The 19,021-nt window shown below is 38.4% G+C and overlaps 1 protein-coding gene across 2 annotated transcripts in view; it reads left to right on the top strand.

The window, feature by feature from the left end:
• The window catches only part of Tulp3 (TUB like protein 3), a 62,684-nt gene that overhangs the window by 38,504 nt on the left and 5,159 nt on the right, over positions 1-19,021 (top strand). The window contains exons 3-6 of one of the 2 annotated variants that reach the window (XM_076852548.1): positions 10,483-10,642; positions 12,123-12,299; positions 17,908-18,041; positions 18,384-18,581. In XM_076852548.1, the coding sequence (XP_076708663.1) occupies positions 10,483-10,642; positions 12,123-12,299; positions 17,908-18,041; positions 18,384-18,581 (669 nt within the window). The remainder of the gene's footprint in view (positions 1-10,482; positions 10,643-12,122; positions 12,300-17,907; positions 18,042-18,383; positions 18,582-19,021) is intronic. The other variant, XM_076852549.1, reaches the window with a different exon arrangement.

Below are 19,021 nucleotides of genomic sequence, written 5' to 3' on the forward strand. Positions count from 1 at the left end.
TAGCTCACAGTTTTGGAGGCTGAAAGTCCAAGAACAGGTAGCCCCATTTGTTTGGCCTCTTGAGGGCCCCCTTGACTACATTATAACATGGCAGAGAAATAAGAGGGGAAATGACTTTGTGCAGAAGATAGATGGCATGAAGCCAGAGATTCAGGGCCAGGTTTGCTCTCTTTATAACAACTTGCTCTTGGAATGAACTAGGGTCCTGGGAGGTGAACTGCATTAATCCCTCTTCAGAGCAAGTTCCCAAATCACCTAACCACTTTCTTCTAGGCCCCACCTCCTAAGATTTCTTTATCACACTGGTAGCTAGACTGCCATATCTAAACCATAGCAAATGTGAGCATTTTTCCTCCCTCACTCCCTTCTTTTCTTCTCTTCTGGGTGTTTAACTCAGAGATGTTTACCCCTGAACTACATCCCACAGTCCCCTTCCCTTTTTTTTTGAGACAGGGTCTTACCAAATTGCCTCGGTACACCACCACGCCAGGCCATTTAACACTGTAGTAGTTTGGTTCTGCTACTTTAAAAACCTTTCTAACACTGTAATTTCACTTAACTACAAATGTTTTTCCAAACTTGCTGCTTTGGTCTTCCTTTTCTTCATAATGCTGGTCCCAGGTTTTGGTTTCACTATATTTTTTTTCCCTTTGCTAGACAAACCTCTGTGAGAACAAGATTCAAAAAACATGTTTTTATTTTTTACTATATTGGGGTTTCAATCCAGGGGCTTGTGCATGTTAGGCAAGTGCTCTACCATTTAGCTACATACCTAGCCTTCTTTATTTATTTTGAGATAGAGTCTTGTTCAGTTGCACAGGCTTGCCTCAAACTTGTGATCCCTCCAGCCTTCTGAGTAGTTGAGATTTCAGACATGGCTCACCACATCCAGCTAAGATTTCATTTTTATTTTAACTGACACATTAATTGTACATATTTTATGGGGCACAGAGTTACATTTCAATACCAAGTATGTTTTTTATATCAGAATTTCTTAGCATAGAGCTGGACATATAATAATCTTTTATTATATATTTGAATAAAAGAAGGAGTAAATGGACAATTTTGTGTTGTTACATGCTGTGATCATCTTGATTAAGTAGTATATATACCCAAGTACATTGCTTTCATATTTGCCTTTTCATGTGAACGTTTCCTAATTCGGGAAAATCTGTAGCTCAAGCGTACCTAGATAGTATCATTAATAATCAAGATGTATGTGAAACCTTTGAAGAATAAATAATATCCCAACAATAACAACAACAACAACAAAAATCAAGATGTTGGGCTGGGATTGTGGCTCAGCGGCAGAGCACTCATCTAGCATGTATGTGCGAGGCCCTGGGTTCAATCCTCAGCACCACATAAAAATAAATAAAATAAAGGTATTGTGTCCAACTACAACTAAAAAAAATAGATATTTAAAATAATAATAATAATAATCAAGATGTTTACATTCCATAGTAATTTTGTCTTCTTTGTGTTGCTGGTGGAATTAATAATGGGACTTTTAGTTTAATAAATTACTTTAATGATATCATAATTTAAAACTGGGAAAAATACTAGCCAAGCGCAATAGCACATACCTGTAATCGCAGCAGCTTGGGAGGCTGAGACAGGAAAAATCACAAGTTCAAAGCCAGCTTCAGCAACAGTGAAGTCTAAGCAACTCAGTGAGATCCTGTCTATAAATAAAATACAAAATAGGTCTGGGGATGTGCTGAGTGCCCCTGAGTTCAGCCCTCAGTACCCCTCTCAAAAAAAATGGGGAAAAAAAAAAACTAATTTATAATGACAATGGAGAAAATTCTGATACACCAGCACAACACACTTACATGGTAGTCCTTTGGTATCTATGAGGGATTGGTTTCAGGACTCCTTAGGATATCAAAAACCATAGATAATCAAATGCCTTATGTAAAATGGAGAAGTATTTGCACATAACCAATGAATATCATCCCCTATATTAAATCATCTCTAGATGACTTATATATGATACCCAATATAATGTAAATGCTGTGTAAATAGTTGTTATACTGTATTTAGGAAATAGTGACCAAAAAAATCTGTCCAAGCTCAGTACAGATGCAATTATATATATATATATATATGTTATTTATTTTTATATATATATATATATATATATATATATATATATATATATATTTTTTTTTTTTTTTTTCCCAATTTAAGGTCATTTGAATCCACAAACATGAAACTTGTGGATAACAAGGGCCCACCCCCCCCCCCACACACACACAAAAAGTATTCCCCAAATATCAGAATAATTGTATGGAGCCACTCCCCCACCCTTTTTCTTTATTCCATTGCATAGCAAAGTATTTAGAGAGAAGTGATGACAAAATTCAGATCTTGGGCTGGGGGTAGCTCAGTGGTAGAACATGTCCTGAATGTGTAAGGCCTTGGGTTCCATCCCCAGCACCACATACATTAAAAAAAAAATTTAGATCTTTTTATTTCTATTTAATTTTGTTCTTAGGCATCCTAATGTTACAAGTTTAGTGGCACATACTTGACTAATAGTAAATTAAATATATGATCTACCTGTCATGTAATGTTATAAGACTAATTTTTAAATTCTATATATTGTATATTTTTATGAATTTTTATTTTTATTTTATATAATATATATATATATATTATTTTTTCAGAGGACACAATATCTTTGTTTGTATGTGGTGCTGAGGATCGAACCCGGGCCACACACATGCCAGGCGAGCGCGCTACTGCTTGAGCCACATCCCCAGTCCCTGAATTTTTAAACATTTTTTTGGTTAATGAACCTTTATTTTATTTATGTGGTGCTGAGAATCGAACCCAGTGCCTCACACGTGATAGGCAAGCACACCATCATAATTTTGTAAAAGAAGATCTAATATTTCATAATTTTTATTCTTTTCAGCAAGGGTGCTACTTGTGGTATATAGCATAAAAGTTGGGATTTTTGTAAGCTTTTTTATAGCACAAAAGTTTTCCAAATTATGTTTTCTTCCTTTGTTTGTTTGGTACTAGGAATTGAACTTAGGGATGTTCAACCACTGAGTCACATCCCCAGCCCTATTTTGTATTTTATTTAGAAACAGGGTTTCACTGAGTTGCTTAGCGCCTTGCCATTGCTAAGGCTTGCCTTGAACTAGAAATCCTCTTATCTCAGTCTCCTGAGCTGCTGGGATTAAAGGCGTGCACCACTGTGCCTGGCTAAATTATGTTTTGATATAGATAATAAAAGCATTTATAATAATACAAAATAATACAAAAAAGGCATTTGATGAAAAGTCTCTCTCCCACTGAGCCAAATCCCCAGCCTTTTAAAAATATTTTATTAGAGATTTTCTCGCAGAGTTGCTTAGGTTCTCACTAAGTTGCTAAGACACTTCCCCATGGGGGTCTGAATATTCAAATGGTGAATAATCAGAAAAGCAGCCCCATCTCATGAAAAAAGCAGGTGCCGTGGCACATGCCTGTAGTCCCTGTGACTTGGGAGACTGAAGCAGAAAGAGAGTGAATACAAAACCAGCCTCAGCAACTTAGCCAGGCCCTAAACAACTCAGTAAGACCTGTCTCTAAATAAAATATGTGCAGAGCCACTCTGAATGATTTGTGCCATCCATCCTGAAGTGAGAGGCTTTGACGGGTCATTACATTTCATAGTAGCCTGGACATTGTCCTGAGCAGGATTCTGCCTTGGGCAGTACTAGAGACACAGATAAAAATAAATCATTTTTACTAGTTTCATTAGAATACTTTCACTGTCAACGTTACAGTATTATTTCATATCTACACTTTGTTTCATATCTATCATGTTTAACTGTTATTATATTATCTTAGAATTTAGTGTTTAAAAAAACCAGGTGTGGTGGTGCACGTCTATAATCCGAGCAATTCTGGAGGGTGAGGCAGGTAGATTACAAGTTCAAAGCCAGCTTCAGCAACAGTGAGGCGCTAAGCAATGCAGTGAGACCCTGTCTCTAAATAAAATACAAAATAGGGCTGGGGATGTGGCTCAGGGATTGAGTGTCCCTAAGTTCAATCTCTACTACCCCCCCCCAAAAAAAGAAATATGATTTGTGGACATTTTGTTCCCATTCTGCGAGTTGTCTTTTTATTTTCTTGACAGTATCATTTTCAGCATCAAAGTATTATCTGTATTTTTTTTTTTTTTGTTACTTATACTTTTGGTGGCATATCTAGGAAACTGTTAGCTAAATCAAGCTTCCAAAGACTTGTTCCTTTGTTTTCTTCTAAGTGTTTTGTAGCTTTAGTTCTTATTCTTTGTATTCACTTTGAGTTAATTTTTTTCCCTTTTTGGTGCTAGGAGTCAAACCTAAGGTTTTGTGCATGTTAGACAGGCTCTCTACTGCTGAGCTACATCCCCGGCCCTGAGTTAATTTTTATGTATGGGGTGAGATAGGGTTCAATTTCATTCTTTTGTATGTGGATATCCAGTTGTCTCGGCACTTCCTATTAAAATACTTTCTCATTGAGTTTATTTTTCTTTCATTTTTGCTATTTTCACTAGAGTACTTTTATTTTCAGGGCATGTGGACACCTTAGTTGATGACATAATGTAAAGATTTTCTGACTTGCTATGGTGTACTCAAGCATAGATGCATGTGAGGTCGGGAACACTATATCACCTGGTGGGAAATGGATTGAAGTACTACATAGTCCCTTTGGGTGGGGTTGCCCATCTGTCTTTATTTATCTTTTTTAAAAAGGAGATCATAAGTGAACTAAATTGATATTTGAAGAAGTCTAATTAAAAACTTTTAGCCTTGCCATTCTGTGATATCACTTTGGGGAGAGGTTAGTTCAATTTTGGCCAAACAAATGGACCCCAGACAACCATTCTGATCTTCCTGGTTGTGCTCTGTGGCTCAGTCAGTTCCAAGAGTGACATTATATAACTTCAGTGATTATCTCTAGGATGATTTCACCTCTTGAAAAATTGAGAAACAACTCAAGCTGTTGTTAGTTTGAGGCTTGCCTGAGCTTCGTTACTTTATTGGATAAGGTCCTATGATGGAAATCCTCTCCCACATCCCATCTAATCTCCTTTATTTTCCTCCTTGTTTATTTTGACATTACCATTTAAAACTTTGCTCCCGCAGAAGAGTAAGGCATACTGCTGGATTCTAGGGAAGATGGATTCTTTGAGTTATTGTTCAATCCCCAAAGAAATTGGGAAACTTAGAGGTGTTTCAGTTTTTGTGACCCTTAAAGTCTTGATAGCAACAATTTTAATCGCATTTAGGACATCAGACACTGAACTTTGGCTCTCATCCTGTCTCCCTGGGCCTTCCTGTCTTGATAAACAGTCTTGTTTTTGTAGTCTCAGTTAAAACGCTAGTAGCTTTACACGGAGGTAAAACAAATGCAATATGAGTTGGCATGGTTACGTTCAAATTCAGCATTCCCCACCCAGACTATGTGAGAGTTATAAGACTGGAAGACGCCACACCACACGACACAGATCACCTAAGAGGTTTCCACTTTATTACAAAAGGCTGTGTGTTTATATAGGTCTAAGGAGAGGTAGCAGGGCTGAGGTAGATAACAGGTCGCCCGTGTATTGGCAAGCTCTTCCATATGTCAGTTCCGGAGCCCAAGAAGTTAATTCTAATTGGAGCTAAGGCTTCCCACCAGCAGGGTTTGAACATTGGCGCAGGCAGGAATGTTTTGCGCCATTGAAAGAAACAAAGAGGAGAAAGAGGGTCATTAGACTCCATGTTGGGTTTTTTTTTCTGGGGTGCTGCCGCCGTTATGTTTTCCCAACAAAAGTGATCAGAATTCTAAATCAGGTGGCCGTTTTCACCAAGGTGGCACTGTGCCTACTTGTAGATATTGTATGATTTTATTCTTACAAACCTGGACAACAGCTGGACATATTTAGTGTTGGAATGTAATAGCTGTGGCCCTGAAGTCATTGAGTCCACAGTTGTTTCTTCCCTTTATTGATCTAAATGAATGATGGGTGTTGAGGTTGAAGGAGAAAGGTTATACCAGGTACCCTGGTAGGATCTCTGGGGTCAGTAGTCTAGTCTCCCTTTACAGATCTGAGAGCTTTTGTCAGCAAGCCTGGATGTAACCAAGTCCTTTGGCACACAGTCACACTAGTTACATTCACAATGGTTAAGTTATAAAACTGGAACAGTAGTTCATTGACAGTGGGAGCGCTACTGTTTCAGTGTGTATTCATCACTGCTGTTCCCGACGCTTTCCTCCTGAGAGAATGATACCCAAGAATTTAAATTGAAAATTAGAAGGCTGATTGGTGAGCAGGCAGTCAGGGTATTTCACAAAAGCACGAAGAAAAATTGTAAAGTTTCTTGTCCTTGTGGAGAGCAAATTCTCCCAGTAAATAGAGTATTTTTGTTTACAGATTTAGTATTGCTCTTTCTTGAACAGATTATCAAACTCTGGCTCTTTGGCTAGTACATTTTTTGTTTACATGTGTTAATGAAATGGACAGGCTGGAGCTTATGTTTGTCGATCATTTCACAGTTATAATTCAGTATGGGATGTAATAGCTATGGCCACACAAATAAGATGTGACCGTCTCTCCTGTCTTCTACACTGCTTCCTAGTTACCATTTCTACCCAGGACCTAGCATATGCTAGGCAAGCTACTTCTTAGTCATTATGTTACCACTGTTGACGGGTGATGAGTCCTTGATTCCCCAATGTTGAAGAATAACACCAGAGAAGCACTCTGAGGCAAGGTCAGAGTGGAAAATTAGAAGTTTGTTAAAGGACAGCAGAAAAGACTTCTCCCGAGGAAGAAGGGGACCCAAGAGGTGGAATCCGTTGAAGGGCGAATGTGTTACCCTTTTTATAGTTTTTGGTGATGGAATGTAGGTGGGAAGGGTTGGGACACAGGTGGGCCAAAGAAGTAATCTGAGAATTTCCGAGTCAAGTTTGCTGTTCATTAACACTTCTTTGGGATGGGCTGTCTTCAAATCTGTTGGGGGCTGTTTCCTGGACTTCATTAACATGCTCAACTTTTCCGGAAATTCATTCTCAACATGGCCTCCATTTTAGATTTCACTGGATATTAGACCCGATTTACCTAACTACACTGACTACCTAATTTTAAATCTGGCTTCAATTACACAAGGCTTCTTAGCTACTAAAAGAATCTCAACAAGTTCTTCAGGGAGGAACTCATAGCCTCCTAAGCTTTTACAGTTCCTGGTACCTTAAGGTTCCTTCTGACTATTCATGCTAACTAACAAAATCTCAAAATAATAAAAAGTAATAATCAAAATAAAAACAAACACCAATATTCCTTGCTCTGACATCTATTCATTCCTAATGGTATAATATGTTATTTTAACTCCTCAGTCTTTTACCTCTATGTACAAGTGAGTGAAAAAGAGTAGCCCTTGGGGTAGGGAGGAAGAGCATGGGAGGAATGAATGAATTCTAGATGGGGTGGAGGGGTGGGAGGGATAGGGAGGGGGCAGGGGATTAGCAAGGATGGTAGAATGTGTTGGACATCATTATACAAAGTACATGTATGAAGACTTGAATTGGGTGTCAACATACTTTATATACAAACAGAGATACAAAAAATTGTGGTATATATGTGTAATAAGAATTATAATGCAAAAAATCAACAACAACAAAATACATATAGAAAGGCATAAATTGGTGTGAACATATTTTATATACAGTGATATGAAAAATTGTGCCCTACTGCTGTCGTATATTTTAAAAAATATAAAATAGTGAATATATTTAATGTTTTAATATTTTAAAAAACTAATATAATCTGAAAAAAATTCAGTTTTGTGAATGAAAAAAAAAAAAAAAGGATATGGAGGGAAAAATACCTGCTGTCCTATTGTTAGTCTCACCTTTTGGACTGACTCTCTTCCAAGAGACCCCTTCCTCCCTCCCTCCCTCCCTCCCTCCCTCCCTCCCTTCCTTCCTTCCTTCCTTCCTTCCTTCCTCAAGCAATGTCCGTGATAAAAAAAAAATATATATAGGCGAACAGATGGCTTTTTGCCTAAGAAGCAGTAGTAAAGAGGTTATAATGCTTTTGCTTTTTAATCATGGTTTTTTTTTTTTTTTTCAGTTGGCTTGGCATTTTTCCTATTCTGAGACATATCAGAACCACAATAATTTCTGTTTATTATAAGCTCATATTTGCCAAAGCATACAAATAGTATATGTGGTTGTAGTACTTTCCATCTTATTGGAAATGGAATTTTTCCTGAATTGTCTCTTATGCTATTTTTTTTTTTAAGTTTCTTATTACCATTTTCTTTTAAAAAATCTTTTTTTTTTTTTTTTTTTTTTGGTTGTAGATGGACACAATATCTTTATTTTGCTTATTTTTATGTGGTCCTAAGGATCAAACCCAGTGCTCTACCTCTGAGCCACAATCCCTGCCCCATCTTATCACCACCGTACTCTTTATCTTGCTTTTATTGTTGTTATGTTTCATTTTTGTTTCTTTGTTTTTGAACCAGGGTGTGTCTGTGTTGGCTTCAAGCTCCTACTCTTCCCCCTTTCCTTTCTGTGCTGGGAATCAAATCCAGACATGGTGGACTGGGTGGACTGGGGCTGTAGCTCAGTGGTAGAGCACTTACCTAACGTGTATGAAGTACTGGGTTTGATCCTCAGCAGCACATATAAACAAATTAAATAAAGGTATTGTGTCCATCTACAACTAAAAAAAAAAAACAAAAAAAACCAGACCTGGTATGAAACTAAGACCTCATGCTAGGGCAATAGGTGCTCTGATCTGCATCCCCAGACCTTTGTCTTGCTTTTGTCACAGAGTTGATTGCTTTCCATTTGGAATATCCCATATCCCACTGCTATGTTTTTTCTTCTCACCTTTGACCCAATTTTTTTTTTTTTTTTTTTTTTTTTTATTGTTGTTGTTTGGTGGTGCCTGGGATTGATCCCAGGACATTGCTTATGCTAGGCAGACCCTTTACCATTGAGCTACATTTCTAGCCATCCAAGTTTGTTTGATTTCTAATTTTGTAATATGAACAAAAAGCCAAATGTATTGCTATGTGACTGATTAAAACATGAAAATAATTTGGGATTCAGAGGGTATTAATTTTTTTATTTCAAATTTAAAAACAAGAAAATTTGGAAAATACAAAAAACTAGAAAAAAAGAAATAATCATTTGTACCCTTATAATAGAGGACTGAATAAGATTCCCTTACTCCTTCTGCCATGTGAGGAGACAGTGAGAACACAGCCATCTCTGAATCAGAAAGCGAGCCCTGACTAGACACTGGTGCTTTGATCTTAGATTTCCCAGCCTTCAGAACTGAGAAATAAATTTCTGTTGTTGATATGCAAAAGAAAAGGGAAAAAAAGAAAAGAAAAAAGAAAGAATCATTCAGGGCTGGGGTTGTGGCTCAGTGGTAGAGTACTTGCCTAGCATGCATGAGGCACTGGGTTCGATCCTCAGCATCACATAAAAATAAAATAAAGATATTGTGTCCTCCTAAAACTAAGAAATAAATTTTAAAAAAAGAATCATTCATATTCTGGTACCCAGATAAATCACTGTTACTCCTAGGTGCAGTGGTGCACCCCAGTTATTCAGGAAGCTGAGGCAGGCAGGTCACAAATTCAAGGACAGCCTGGGTGATACACTATGTCTCCTGGCTATAAATATCATTTTTCCCCCAGAGAACACTGCTGGAAAAGAAGCAGAGAATAAATAAAAAGATTTGGGGGGACTGTGGTTATGGCTTAGTGATAAAGCACTCATCTAGCATGCAGGAGGCTCTGGGTTTGATCCTCAGCACCACATAAAAATGAAATAAAGATATTATGTGTCTACCTACAACTAAAAAATAAATATATATTTTAAAAAAAAGATCTGGGATGTGGCTCAATGGTAGTGCACCCTTGAGTATTCAGTGTTGAGTACCACCCCCCCCTAAAAAAGAAGGAAAAAAAGAAAAAATCATCTTTGCTATGTCCTCCATCTTTTCCCTGTGTGTATGTGTTGTTTTGAATTTGTGATTATGCTTTGATAATAATACGATAATGACCATATATTTCCACAGATTTGAATCATATCCTCAGTGGGGCTAGAAATGCATTGTATGATTTAAAATAGATTTTCATAGGTGTTCAATAAATGATAAAAACGGTGCCTCATTTCTCATGTGGGAAAAATTAGTAGTATTATTTTTGTTTTGGTACCAGGGATTAAACCCAGGAGCACTTAACCAACTGATTCACATCTGAGACAGGGTCTCACTAAGTTGCTTAGAGCCTCACTAAGTTGTTGAGGGTGGCTTTGAACTCTCAATCCTCCTGCCTCAGCCTCTGAAACGGCTGGGATCACAGGCATGCGTCACCGTGCCTGGCCAGGAAAAAAAATATTTACAACGGTTTTTATGAAGATCATTAAAAGCAGACTGCAAATATGTGAAGTGGCTAGGTCTCCTGGCTGTAAATATCATTTTTCCCCCAGAGAGCACTGCTGGAAAAGAAGCAGAGAAAGAAGCGCCTGGAGCCACTCATGGTGCAGCCAAACCCAGAGGCCCGTCTACGTCGGTTAAAGCCAAGAGGTGGTGAGGAGCACACGCCTCTGGTGGAGCCACAGACTCCGCACAATGATGTCATCCTACATGGTGTGTATTTGGGCAGCCTCGTTTCCTGCTGAGGTACAGTTTTCACAGACCTAGGAGAAGGCAGGAGGAGTCTCAGATGGAGCACAAGGACAATGTTAGCATCGTCACTAGGTACCTTGAATCTTTATAATCACATTCTGGGTCTTTGAATAGAATTTTAAAAATGGTCCCTTTGTGGAAGATATCTTCAAGTTTACATCCATCCTAGAACTATTGTTTTTAGATAGCAAATGAATTAACTGAGGTGCTTACATTTTGGGGTTTTTAATTTTTTTTTTTTTAATTGTGGCTTTCGGGGCTGGGGTTGTGGCTCAGTGGTAGAGCACTTGCCTAGCATGTGTGAGGCACTGGGTTTGATTCTTAGCATCACCTATAAATAAATAAAATAAAGGTCCATCAACAACTAAAAAAAAAAAAAAAATTGGGCATTAGGAATGGAACCCAGGGCCTCAGGCATGCTAGGCAAGTGCTCTACCACTGACTTACATCCCCAGCCCAAAAGAGCATACAGCTGTGGTTGTCACATCATGTCAGAGGTTAACTGTAAAGCCACAGGTATGTAGCTAAAAGATAGCTAAAGGATCATCTTAGGTGGTGAGGGAGGAGGAAGACTAGGACTAAGACCTTCTCAGTCACGCCTCTTGAGCAGCGCTTGACAAGATATATACTCTGGAGGACCTGTCTCGCTCACATCCAGCGTGGGCAGGGAAAAGGGTTCCCCTCTGGAGGGATGGGCTGGCCGAGAAGTAAAAGCTAAAAAAAGTAGTACTACGAAATAACTGCAGGACACAGAAATATAGGTTCAGAATGGGGGCAGCCATGGGCCAAGCTGACCAGACGGGTGCACCTTCTGACAAAGAAGGGAGCCCACGTCCTCTTTATTTATATCAGAACACATCAAAGAGATTCAGTAGAAAGTTCTTCACAGGATAGAGGTGGGGCAGGTAGGGTGCTCAGTTCCTAACAGGTCACGCCCATCTCCCATAGTGTGCTGGACCTTTAAGGGCAGAGCTGAGAGAGTGTTCACCTGTAATTGGGCAATCTTAATAGCGGGAGTGCCACTATAAGTTCCCAAATTCCAGATCTAACCCCTCACTGGCTTCAGTGCTGTAAAAGTCCTCACGCATCTCCCAGAGACCTACTTTATTTTCTTGGTCTCTCTTTCTCCTTTTTCTGCTCACAGAGTCAGGGACTGACCCCAGGGCCTTGTTCATGCTAGGCAAATATTCTACCACTAGAGATATACCTCCAGCCTCTTGGTATCAATCTTAAGTTTCTAAAATACAACATCAAGTACATGTTACTTCTGTAACAGAGCATGTTCTGTTTGAACCCCAGGCTTGGGCCAATGTCCTTGCCAATATTAGGCAAGGAAGAGAAATGGTGGGGTAGTTCTTAGTTCTGATCACAAATACTAGAACTACCCAGCTAAATACTGGATAATACTTTGCTCTTTTTTCTCTTTTCTTTGGGGCTCTAGGCATTGATGGTCCAGCTGCCTTCCTGAAGCCAGATGCTCACGATTTGGAAACCAAACTTCATGTTCTCTCAGTAGGTTCTTCTGCTACAGAAGAAGATATCGAAGGTAGTGTTGATGGGGAAAGCACTCTGGATACTGCTTCCAAGCCAGACCTTGAGGAGATTCTCCAAAAACATGGTGAGGTTTGGAAATGATTATAAGGCAATTTACCTTCTGTAAGGCACTTGACATTTGTAATCTTTCCTTTACATTCTTTCATTGTTGGTTAACAATCAAGATGATTTAAAATTGCTTGTAATGTGGCTTAGGGCTTTATAGAGATGGTAGTGGTAAGCAACTTTGATATCTGAGTAGTGGTCATTGTCAAAAATAGTAACATTTATGCTATTATCTAAGAAAATAAAATAATTAAATCAAATATAGAATATTAGCTACTAGATATGACTTGTGTGTGTGTGTGGCTGAGAATCAAACCCAAACCCAGGATGGTCTGCATGCTAGGCAAGCATACTACCACTGAGTTATTTCCCCAGTTCTTGTTCTTTCTTCTTTATTTTTGAAACGGTGTCTCGCTGAGTTGCCCCACTGGTCTCTAGCTTGCAACTCTCTTGCCTCAGCCTCCCAAGTAGCTGGGATTATAGGCGTATGCCACCACACCTAGCTCTTTCTCACTATTTGGATAAATACTGGATAACATTTTGCTCTTTTTTCTCTTTTCTTTGGGACTCTAGACTTTTTCACTTCTTTTGACAAAAGTTGCTTTTAATACCTTTACCCTGCCTCCATTTCTTAGTTCATGATAATCTAGAAGCTACTTTGTACCAGTTGGAGTTCTCATTATTATAAGTATAGAGGTCCCTATAGTCTTCTTTGCTCCTTAGAAGAATAATTTTATGTAGGCTGAGATATAGTTCAGTGGTAGTGCTTATCTAACATGAGCAATGACCTGGGTTTTTTCCCCAACCCTGCACAAAAAGAAGAAAAGCACCATGATGTGGTGATTAAGCTGGGCAAAGACAGATCCACATCTGCCTGTGCCCTGCTGTCAGCTGGGAAGCCGCCAAGGGTTTGAATGTCTCTGTAAGTCAGGCACTTAACATAAGCAGTCTTATTTGATGGTTCTTGGGCTGGGGGTGTAGCTGAGTGGTTTTTGGTATATTCAAAGTTCTACAACCATTATCACATATTATTTTAGAATATTTTAATTACACCAAAAAGAAACCTTGTACCCATTAGCAGTTGCTTCTTATTTCCCTCTTGCCTCCACAATCCTATGCAACTACCAACTATGGATTTGCCTTTTCTGGACACTTTCTGTAAATGGAATCATACAGTATGTGGTCCAACATATTTTTTTTTCACTTAGCATAATGTTTTCAAGGTTTATCTATGTAGTAGCACATATCACTACTTCATTCCTTTTTATTTTGAATAACTTTCCCTTATATAGATAGACTACATTCTGTGTATCTGTTTATCACTCGGTGGCCATTTGGGGTTTTGTCCTACTTTTTTTTTTTTTAAAGAGAGAGAGAGAATTTTTTTTTTAATATTTATTTTTTAGTTTTCAGCAGACACAACATCTTTGTTTGTTTGTATGTGGTGCTGAGGGTCGAACCCGGGCCACAAGCATGCCAGGCGAGCGCGCTACCACTTGAGCCATATCCCCAGCCCCTGTCCTATTTTTGTCTATTGTGATTTTTTTTTTTATATAGGGGATTGAACCCTGGAGTGCTTTACCACTGAGCTACATCCTTTGTATTTTTTTATTTTGAGACAGTGTCTCATTAAGTTGCTTAGTTTCTGAGGTTCACTAAGTTGGTTGAGGTTGTTGAGCTCAAACTTGCTATCCTCCTGCCTCAGCCCCTGGAGTTGCTGGGATTACAAGTGAGCGCCAGCATACCAGGCTCTATTATGAATAAGGTTGCTATTGAGTATTAATGTAGAGTAGCCTCTGTTATCCGTGGGGAACATATTTTAAGATGCCCTATGGATGCCTGAAGCCATATATATGCTGTGTTTTTCCTATACCTACATACCTATGATAAAAAGTAAAGTATAAATTAGGCACGGTAAGAGATTAACAGCTACTACTAATAAAGTAAAACCATTGTAACCATGTGGTGTAATAAAAGTGATGTGTTGAGGCTGGGATTGTGGCTCAGCGGTAGAGCGCTCGTCTAGCACGGGTAAGGACTCGGGTTCGATCCTCAGCACCACATAAAAATAAAGGCATTGTGTTATGTCCATCCATACCTTTAAAAAAAAAAAGTGATGTGAACGTGGTCTCCCTCTCAAAACATGGAATTTTCCCTTTAATGGTTTTGGGCTATGGTTGCCTGTGCGTAACTGAAATCACAGATAACAGGGGACTATTGGGTAAGTTTTTGTGTGGACACATGTTTCCACTTGAGATTGAGTTTTAACTAGCCTTGTCTTATCCTTGGGTGTCCTTGAGTAAAGCTAATACATTTATGTACTATGTAAGGGTAGATTATAATTTTCTTTCATCTAAGATGGTTGAATGTGGGCAGGAAGTGGTTTGGAGAAAAAAGCCACACTGTTGTTAAATCTGCTTGTAAACCCATGATTTATTATATAAATCATGATTCATTATATAAATTTTATTAAATAAGAGTCACTTCAGTCTATGGACACAAGAAAAAAAGGAAATTTAGTTTAGGTCCTATTTTTGCTGCTTTGTCTTAAGGAAATAATTTTCCCTGAGCCACCTCCTCCCAACTGTAAGTCTGAGCACTATGCTTTTATCTCACATGTTACACTTTATGTCACACTTCCATTTACATTTGTATTCCTCTCTAGACTGTATGTCCTATAAACAAACAAAAATAATACTGCCAGGATCTCCTACTCAAACTCAAGTAAATGTGAGGAAAACAATGAAAAAAAGTGTTTTTATCTCACAGTTTTAAGTTTTTATAAGCCTGGGGATGTTCCTCAGTGGTAGAGTGCTTGCTTAGCATGTGCAAAGGCCCTGGGTCTCATCTCCAGCACTGGGGGAAAAAGAAAAGAAAAAAAGATTATGCAAGATTATGCATGAATTTTAGGTAGTATTTTAAATATCTTAACTGGATTTAGTTGACTAGACATAAGCAAAATACAGAAAAATAAAAAAGTAACTGATCTAGAAAATAGGCGATCATTCATTGTGTGTGTGTGGGGGGGTATGAAAAATACGTCAATACATCATAAAACAAAATTTACCATTTTATAGTGTACGGTTGAGTGGCATGAAGTACATTTACAGTGTTGTACAACTGTCACCAGAACATCTCCAGAACTTTGTGTCATCTAAGAACTTCTTCCTCCATACTTATTCAAAATAATTCCCCATTTCTTCCTTCTCCCACTTCCTGGCAACCACTATTATCCCTTCTGTCTCTACAGATTTTCCTGTTCTATGTACTTCATATAAATGAAATCATACAAGATTGTCTTTTAGTATCTAGCTTATTTCATTTAGCATAATGTCTGGGTTTGCCTGTGTTGTCGTTTATCAGAATGTCATTCTTTTTAAAGACCAAATAGCAATTGCATTGTATGCATCTACCATAATTTGTTCGTTTATTCATCAGTTGATGGATATTAGATGGTTGCCATCTGCTGAATATTTTGAATATTGCTGCTGTGAACATTTTTGTACAAATACCTGTTCAGGTTCTGCTTTCCATTCTTTTGTGTATATACCTGGAAATGGAATTGCTGGGTTACATGGTAATTCTATGTTGACTTTTTTTAGGAATTGCCCTATTGTTTTTCTGCAGTTGCTACATAATTTTACCTTGCTACTAGCAATGCACAAGGGCTCCATGTTTTACAAATCCTGGCTAATACTTATCACCCCCCACTTTTTTTTTTTTTTAATAATAGCCTTCTACTGGTGTGAAGTGATATCTTATGCTTTTGATTTGATTTCCCTATTACTACTGATGTTGAACATGTTTCGTGTGCTTATTTTCTTGTATACATCTTTTTTGGAGAAATGTCTAAGTCCTTTGCCCATTTTCTTTCAATTTTTCACATTTTTATTGGTGCATTATAGCTATATATAATGATAGAATTTGTTGTTACATATTCATATATACACACAATAAAACAATATAATCTGGCCAATTTGGCGCCCCAGCACTGCCTGCCTTCCTTACCTACCCCATCCCTTTTCTCTAGTCTACTGATTTCCCCTTGATTTTATGAGATACCACCTACCTTTCTTTTCCTTTTTCTTCTCTGTCTTCCACATGCGAAAGAAAACACATAATCCTTGATCAGAGTTTGACTTATTTCACTAACATAATGTTCTCAAGTTCTATCCATTTTCTTACAAATTTTTTTAGATAAACCATTTTCCCCCTTTTTTATTTGTTCTAATTAGTTCTACATTACAGCAGAATGCATTTCAACTTGTTGTCCACAAATGAAGCACAACTTCTCATTTCTCTGGCTGAACACGATGCAGAGTCGCACCGTTCATGTAGTCATATGTGTACATAGGGTAATAACATCCATCTCATTCCACCACCCTTCCCACTCCCACATCCCTTCCCCTCCCTTCACTTCTCTCTGACCAATTCAAAGTTTCTTCATTCTTCCCTAGGCCCTCCCATTATGGATCAGCATCCGCATATAAGAGAAAACATTTGGCCTTTGGTTTTTGGGGATTGGCTTATTTCACTTAGCATGATATTCTCCAACTCCATCTGTTTATTTGCAAATGTCCTAGTTTTATTCTTTTTTAAGACTGAGTAGTATTCCATTGTGTATGTATACCACAGTTTCTTTATCTATTCATCTATCGAAGGGCATCTGGGTTGATTCCATAGTTAACTATTATGAATTGAGCTGCTATAAACATTGATGTGTCTGCATCATTGTAGTATACTGATTTTAAGTCTCTGGGTATAAACTGAGGAGTGGGACAGCTGGGTCAAATGGTGGTTCCACCCCAAGTTTTCTAAGGAATCTCCATACTGCTTTCCAAAATGACATAATTTTCTCGTCTTTATGGCTGAATAAAACTCCCTTGTGTTTATATACCACATTTAAAAAAATCCATTCATCTGCTGATAACCTTTGTCCATTTTTTACTTGACTTGCTTTTTTTGTTATTGTTGTATGGGTTCTTTATTTGTTAGACATTAACCCCTTTATCAGATGGATGATTTGTAAATAAGTTTTTCCATTAGATATGTTTTATTTTATAAATTTAAAAAAATTATTTATTTATTTGGTACTGGGGAGTTAACTGATGGGTGCTTTACCACTGAGCCACATCCCCAGCTCTTTTTACTTTTTGCTTTGAGAAAGGGTCTCAATAAGTTGTTTTGGGCCTCACTCTGCGTTGTTGAGGCTGGCCTCAAATTTGTGATCCTCCTGCCTCAGCCTCTCCAGTCATTGGGATTATGGGCCTGCACCATCATGCCCGGCAGACTTGATGTTTTAAACAGCTAAGTTGGGGTGGCAATAGTGGAAAGGGAAAAAAAATAAGGAGGGGTATGAGAATATGAATTGTCAGATTTGGGATAAAACATCTTGTGTTTTGGGTCAGAATAGTTTGGATTTCTTTCCTTTTTTCTTTCTGTCTTTGGTGGTGCTAGGAATGGAAGCCAAGCCTTGTGCGGGCTGGGCACCTGCTCCTACATGCAGCAGCACTGCGCTGAATCCCTTGCTGGGTTAGGAATATTTTAAGCAAGAAAATTCAAACTTAACTTTGTTTAAAAGATTTTCTTTTTTAAGACATTGTTGTCAATATTTACTTTTCTGCCAGGTATCTCAAGCAGTTTGAACTTTGATGAGGAGGATACTGATGGTGAGGAAGAAGAAGGAAAAAAACTAAGTTCACAGTCACCATATTCAGAAACAGAGAGACCCAGTTCTGCATCCAGCCAGAAATCGACCACAGTATGTAGTTCTGAAACTTCTTCCTTTGGAGCTAATTTGGCTATTTCCCAAATAATCAAATGTATTAAAAATGATTACTGATTGAGGATTCCTTCAAAAGTTGTAAACTCAAATTTAGACTTAGAAATCATGACTTCAATTGTTCTGTCTTAGGTTAGCCACTGTAAGGTCATGTCCTGTTTTTTATTAAGTGTCTTCATTACTCTGAATATCCACGCCTTGTTTGGTCATTCAGTGTCTTGTGTTTTGTTGGAAGACTAGAGACAAGGGAGAAATCAGTGCTTTTTGCAGAGCCTGAGGTTCTCTTACCCACCTATTACTCATGTGTGGCCATCCTTTCAGGATCCAGGAGCTTCCAGTGCTGTGTCCCAGCAGGTTGACAACCAGCTGGGAGAAGTGGAGAATTTGGAGGATTTTGCCTATAGTCCCGCCCCTCGAGGTGTCACGGTGAAGTGTCGGATAACCAGGGATAAAAAAGGAATGGATCGGGGTCTCTTTCCCACTTACTTTATGCACCTGGAAAAAGATGAGAATCGGAAGGTAGGAGAATTGATTCCTAAGACGACTTTTTCCCCTCTTTTTCTGTGGTGCTGGGGATGGACCCCAGGGTTTGTTAGGCAAGCGCTACCACTGAGCCCCTGAGAAGACTCTTGAGAAGACTTGCAGGAATAGATTGTTGGTGAGCCTCACAACAGGGAGATAACTGATAGTTATCTAGTTGGTTGGAAGTGGATTGTGTGTCTTCAAAGAACTATAGTCAAATAGCCAGGATCTATCCTTCCCCACCCCTGCCTGGCCCCAGGGAAAAGACTTATTCAGTATGTAGGATAAATAGAGGAGAATTTTTTTTTCATGCTGGGAATGGAACCTAGGGTTTTGCACATGCCAAGCAAGTACTCTACCACAGAGCTACGCAGCCCTAGAGAAAGGTTTTTGGTTTTGGGAGTTTTTTTTTAGTTTTAGGTGGACACAATATCTTT

Source organism: Callospermophilus lateralis, chromosome 4 (assembly GCF_048772815.1).
Source record: "Callospermophilus lateralis isolate mCalLat2 chromosome 4, mCalLat2.hap1, whole genome shotgun sequence".
Lineage (NCBI taxonomy): Eukaryota > Metazoa > Chordata > Mammalia > Rodentia > Sciuridae > Callospermophilus > Callospermophilus lateralis.